The 6,687-nt window shown below is 39.7% G+C and overlaps 1 protein-coding gene across 1 annotated transcript; it reads left to right on the top strand.

Annotated features, from left to right (window-relative positions):
• The first annotated feature begins 3,329 nt into the window (after positions 1 to 3,329).
• LOC110524428 (doublesex- and mab-3-related transcription factor A2-like) lies at positions 3,330 to 6,377 on the top strand. The gene is made up of 2 exons (XM_021604035.2): positions 3,330 to 4,213; positions 4,530 to 6,377. The coding sequence occupies exons 1-2, from the start codon at positions 3,766 to 3,768 to the stop codon at positions 5,372 to 5,374; spliced, it is 1,293 nt and encodes a 430-aa protein (XP_021459710.1). The 5' UTR covers positions 3,330 to 3,765; the 3' UTR covers positions 5,375 to 6,377.
• Positions 6,378 to 6,687: the final 310 nt, after the last annotated feature.

Raw genomic sequence — 6,687 nt, 5'->3', positions numbered from 1 at the left:
TTATGCATAGGCTTAATGAACAGTTCATAGAATGTTGAATTTCTTAAGTGCCCACAGTCACTTAACTGCGCTGGGGCATTTCATTGGAAACCATGAGAGAACCCAGATAAGAATGTTGTATGGTACTAGGCCTATTGAATTCTTATTGAACTACTATTTTAAAGGAAAATGCCTTCCCAAAATTATCTTTTGGTATTTCTTTCATTGTTGATATAGTCCCAAAAATATTTTGCATGTCAGCAATCACGTTTTAAAGATGTACAACTTTAAAATGACAGAAATACAGAACTTGATTGCTGACATGCAAAACCATTTGGGAGTATATCTGCAATGGACTAATGAAACAGCAAAATATAGTTTCTGGGTGGACTCTGTCAAGGCTATTATATTTTAAACTTTAACCGATATTGTTAGATGAATGCTTAGTGCCACACAGCCCTGAAATGATTTGTGTGCTTGTGTTTAATTAGCATGTTGATGTTTATCGTCAAAATATTAATCAACAAATTTGTTCAACATTTACTACAGGTTAAAAAACTACACCTTTTTTAAAATAAAATATCACATATTAACCAACACCGTGATTTATAGTGAACGCAATGAACCCCTCTTTTTTCATGCGTGTGAGATCTGCTGCCGACATTACTTGAATGTAAAAATATGTATTTAATATCTTCTATTAGGTAGGCTAATTAACGGCTCAGATGACAGCTGCATGGAAAACAGGTGTAATTTGCTTACTGTGATTCTGTAGGTAATCAATGAGTGGCAGTTCCGCGTGCTGGGATACGCAGCGCGCGGAACAGTGGGGCATACACCTCCAGTGGAGGAGCCCAGAAAAGCCCTATACCAAATGTGGAAAGGTGCTCAGGGTTATAGAGGTACAGGTTATTATGTTTTGGTTTGCTTTTGTGAAGTTACTCATGCAGCCCTATCCAGTCAATATAGCCTAAACCCACATTCATTAGAATACCCATGTAGGCCCATGTAGGCCCATGTAGGCCTACAAGTGAAATGTTTAGCCGACCTGTATTAAATTGAGTATTATTACTAAAGGTTACTGGAGAGGGGACATGGGTAAAGTTGGGTTTTCTGCGGTCCATCAATATCACTGTGAAATTACAGAATTGTAGGCCCTATGTTTGTTAATTAATTTGGTGCAAGTAAAACGTAACACTCAACATTGCATGATCCACTAGGATCGAAACACAAAGGCCTACAGACCCATTTGCTCTTGATATTTGCGTTTGTTTACTGGTAGTAATTGTGACATTTTAAAAGGGTTATTGGAGTCGACTAAATTAATCAAAATATTCTTATTGAATTGATCCACTCGAATTGATATTTCTCCCCCGTTTATATTTTATAATAGATCATTATCGTTAATTATTTGCCTCATTATTTAAATGGTTTGTACAAATTGAAAAATTGTTCTACGGTTGATGAAAATTGACCCAGTAGAGCATCGGCGAAGTTTCATCCAATTTATCAACAATACCCACGTCGTTTACAATTTGATTGTAGGCATAGATCATCGAGGGCAGGGATCCAAGGCACCATCAGGATCCCAAGTTCATCCTGGAGTGACATGAACGATTGCAACATCATCCCCTGGTGTCCATGGCGGGCCAGCAACCTTCAAGTTAGTATCACCTGCAATCTGGTCGTCCAAAAGTACAAATTAAATATCTTGGTATGTTGTGATTTTTTTTTTTTTTTTAACAATTCAATGTACACTTAGGCTGCAAGTTGAATAATGGTTCATATACAGGCTAAGTTGGAATTTATTTGTCATAATTCAATATGAAACTTTCAACATTTTCTAGTAATATAATTGTTAATTTGTGTAAATAATTACTTACTGATTCTCACGTTGGCAGTCAATGCATTTTAATGATTGTCTTAAAATATTAAATAAATTAAGCTAAACCATAAAAACACTTATGAACATCGATTTATTAATAGAAAATAATACAATTATAAACTTGATTGTAGGAAAATGTAGACGTTGTCTATGGAGTAATTTTAAGAATTTCGCCTGTTTTTTTTCTTGGGGTGCTGCATACAGGCTTTGACTACTGTTTGCACTTGACTTGAGGTATTGCCTACTGACAAAAGCCAACGTGACAAGCAGCAATTATTTCAAGATGGTTATTCTCAAAAATAATTCCACGCAAAAGACCAGTCTGTCAAGTACGAGGTTGTTTGATTTTATATTTTCTCACGACCTCAAATGCTGTTTACTGTAATTGCAAAACATGCGGTCTTTAAATTTCCGGCTCACTCACAGTAAATTATTTGTTTAGGCTATAGCCTATCAACTCAATAAGGTTAGTCGTTTTTTTTACAATTTGATTCATGCATGTTGAAGGTACTTGGTAGCTATGTGCTTGAATTGAAATATTGTACCCCCAAAAATTGAATGGAAGGATAGTTGTTGGCTCACTGTTTTGCTGACAACGTAAATAATATGTAGGCTACTTTTCGATATGCCAATTCTATTCCTAAACTTAACCGCACTGTAATTTTTTTGTATTATTGTCAGTGCACAATAGGCTACTTATCTTACGTAGGCTATGTATCGAAGGGTCCGGCTTGGCTCAATCGAATCGCATAATGAATGTCCATGAGTAGCATTAAAATCGTGTATAATGGTGCTATTATTGTCCATTTGTACAATAAAAACACGTAAATTACTATTATGACAAAAAGTTGTATTTTTATTTAAGACATGTTTTTCCCAACTCCATGCACAACATTCTACCAGCTCTTGCACTGCATAGGCTAGTCTATTTGAATCAATATGTAAATGTACTTACCTTGTGATTTGACGGAATTAAAGGACAGTGACGTCAGTGAGCCTTTAAACATTGTCTTAATAATAAAAAAAGCGTAAATGAAAGGATCAATAAAGGCGTTTTATACAGGAAAGACACGTGACGATACATCAAGCAATATAATCAAGTAAAGCAATACAGATCAACTTCAGAAATCGAATTATTGCCTGAATGTCTCGATAATTGCATTTGATATGAGCTTTGGAATCTTTCCATAATATTACATTTTTTTATAAATATTACTTGATTTGATATGTAGTTTTCTTTTTGCTTTTGAATTGAAGTTGACAATTATGTATTTTAGCTCTTCAGGATCCCCTTCAGATTCTAAACACTTGTTATTTGAGAAAGAACTCAGGTGGACACAGTTGAAAAAGTGACAGGCCAATCAGATTGCACCTTCCCCCTTTGGCCAATGACAGGCGCCACATTGTTGTCAAATTTGTCTAATGAAAACGTAGCAGTAACAATGGAGAGAGGAGGATCTGTATCTAGTGGCAATCTCTTGAGTAAGTTAGTGTCTCACGCTGGTGCGAGTATAGCAACCTCGGCTCCTTTTAGGTGATATTAAGTTAAAACAGGGCACTAATTTCTGCAAGTCTCTTGGATTTCTCCTCGTACATAACACTTTAAAAGTTAGTTTTTCAGTACAGATTGTTGCAGAGTTAATCCACTCTTGACAGGCTGCATGGCGTTTTTATACCTTACTCGCGCAAGTTGACAATCGGTATTTTATCTGGTTGCTGCTACGTATCGTTATCTTCAATGGACAGAACACCAGTAGATTAACCTACGTTAGAAGTTGTGCAGGGATGTTGACAACTGTTCGACTGGTGTGAACAATTTACTCCTCAGCATCAATACAAACTACGCTGCATCATCACGTTACTTTTTCCGATTGATAGTAGATATTGATCAGCAATAGGACATGGATCTGAGACCAGAGCTCTCCACCGCACCGTCAGGATCCCAGGTCCACCCTGGAGCCGGAGCGTCTGTCAACATCCCCGTCTCCATGGCCAGTAGCCTCCTGCGGGGTCCAATGCTATATCGCGCAACGGAGAAGTATCCTCGCACCCCGAAGTGTGCCCGCTGCAGGAATCATGGCGTGGTATCTGCGCTGAAGGGCCATAAACGCTATTGCCGCTGGAAGGACTGTATGTGCGCCAAATGCACCCTAATCGCTGAGAGACAGCGCGTAATGGCCGCACAAGTGGCTCTCCGTCGACAGCAAGCTCAGGAAGAGAACGAAGCCCGGGAGCTGCAGCTCCTGTACGGGACAGCAGAAGGGCTAGCTCTGGCGGCCGCCAACGGCATCATACCACCTCGTCAGAGTTATGAGGTCTTCGGTTCTGTCAACAACGAAAGTAACTCCGGTAAGTGGATTTATATATTATCCTGCTCAGAGTAGCCTGCTCATAAACACTGATAGGCCGACGTAATGATATTCGCACAATGTAGGTCAGATTTTGTGCGTAAGCGTGTTTTCCGCAACTTTGAAGAGTAACGTAAAGGACCTTGATGGAGAAATGTTTGAGGTGACGCATATTTCAAGATGACAAGTTGGCATTTTAATTTACCAAACTGTCAAGTGACACTGAACATCTTGGTAAAACAATCAAACTGAGCGTATTGGGCGTCTTTGTTATTTGACTGACATCTCATCGTTTTTTTAATGTATCTATTTCACAGATTCAAGCATGCAGAAGTTTGAATTGTTTCCGAAGTCCCAAATGTCAGTATCAGTGACCAAGCAGCAGACTGTGGGCAAATCGGTTTCCACTGACAGCGAACCAGGGATCTCATCCCCAGACGGGCGTCATGGCTCAGGCTCCGAGAATGGAGACGGAGAGTCGTTCATTAGCTCTCCTGTCTCCAAGGCAATGAAAGACGGAGAGGACACCCCGGGTTCGATTAGCCCCTTAGGATCTGACTCGGGTTCGGAGACCGACAAAGATGATCAAGAACCATCGGCCGCCTCCAGGCAAATGAACCCCATCGACATATTGACCAGAGTGTTCCCCAGCCACAAGCGAAGTGTTCTCGAACTGGTTCTACAGGGCTGCGGGAAAGACGTGGTGCAGGCCATCGAGCAAATTCTCAACAACAGTGGACAAGCCAAGGCCCCGGAGCAGGTGTGGACAGCAGAACGCATGCTCCAGAGCGCACAGCCGCACCTTTCTTCCACTCCAAGGCCCATGTTACCCGGAGCAATAACGCTGAGCAACCGCTCCGCCTTCTCCCCTCTGCAGCCAAATGCGCCACACTTTGGCGCGGATCCCAGCACCTACCCCCTGAGCACCCATCTGGGACTAAACCCCTTGCGGCTGGCCTACTCGGCCCACAGCAGAGGGCTCACCTTCATGACACCCTACTCCACCACGGGGTTGATGCCAACTCTGGGCTTCAGGCCACCAATGGACTACTCATTCAGTGACCTCATACGGGACAGGACACTCTTGCACAAAGACCAAGGGTACACCAATGGCCTGTATGGGCCCCTCGTCAACAATAACCCAGACAAACCGTTAGACTGAGAATGTGCAATGTTTCATTAACTCAGTCGTGTTGGGGCTAGGATTCAAGTGGACACATTCAGAGAGGAACAGTGTATTTGTAGCCTAGCCACAAGTGTTGAATGTTATGAAGAAATCAGTCATGTTTGATACTCCACTGCTGTACATAATGCTTTGTTTTTAGTCCCATGCGAACCCAGGCTCACTTATATAACTTTGTTTTCTCAGAGAGAGCCTATTATTCCATGGGCATATACACAATTGTTGCTTTAAGTCCCCCGCCAATCATAGTGTGTAACCTGAAAATATCTCGCCAATGAAAGTATTTTGTCTGAAACATTACTAAAGGGGTTGCAATTCCAGAAAAACGGACAGACAAATTATTCATCACACCATAATGTATGCAGTAGCATAATACTGAAGTACATATATGAAGCACATCCAAATTATAACTTAGATATGGTTCCTGTAAATTGTAGGGTTTTGTGAGATTGAAAAAAAGTGGTGCAACCCAATTTCACTTTTTGAAATATTTGGGTTGTTGTGTTTGGTGAACCTGGTGCAATTGTTACTTTTTATTTTTAGTATAAAACAAATAAATCTGGAGGAAACATCCAACCTTAGTTACTAAGGAATTATTGCTCAAACTTAAAAAAAAAACAGTTTTTTAGGACAGCCAAGCTTTAAAACAAAAACCGTTCAAGTGGGATCAAGTTATTTCCATAACGTTTAGGTTACTGACTTTGAACATTACAATCGAAAGCTTAATTGTTAAAACGAATGATGTATTGGCATTATTTTTCTGACTTTTTATCCAACAGTACATTGTATATTGCATTTGATTATATAAGATTGATTATATTATAATTGACTTTACCTGTGTACTTTATCCAGCATTTTATCAACTACACTACAACACTTCTCTGTTTTGTGAAATTGCATTTGTTTGCAAGTCTATTGCTCCTCTGTCACAAGCTGTAGTGTCACATGAAATTACTGGAAATAAATGTTATTTTATACAAAATGATTGCCAATTATTTCTAGACACCACACAAACTATTTACTGATATTATTTTTATTATTCCTACAAGGCTATTATTTGCAGTAATTATCATATAGTGCGTATTCAAATATTATGTAACCTTTGCTAACTTTTATGTTTCAGAAATTTGTTATGTCTCGTCATGCACCCCAAAAATCTGATGGGGCACAAAGTATGTGAGGGTGGCCTGGTGGTGCTCGGGAGGGGGTCATTTTTCTAACACCTGAAAACGCTTTTTCCTGCAATCTACAGCCATAATCATTATGCTTCATTCTATGTAAAAAACGTGTTT

Source organism: Oncorhynchus mykiss, chromosome 5 (assembly GCF_013265735.2).
Source record: "Oncorhynchus mykiss isolate Arlee chromosome 5, USDA_OmykA_1.1, whole genome shotgun sequence".
NCBI lineage: Eukaryota > Metazoa > Chordata > Actinopteri > Salmoniformes > Salmonidae > Oncorhynchus > Oncorhynchus mykiss.
Note: the sequence above shows the minus strand (reverse complement) of the source record. Positions and strands in the feature narration are given on the sequence as shown.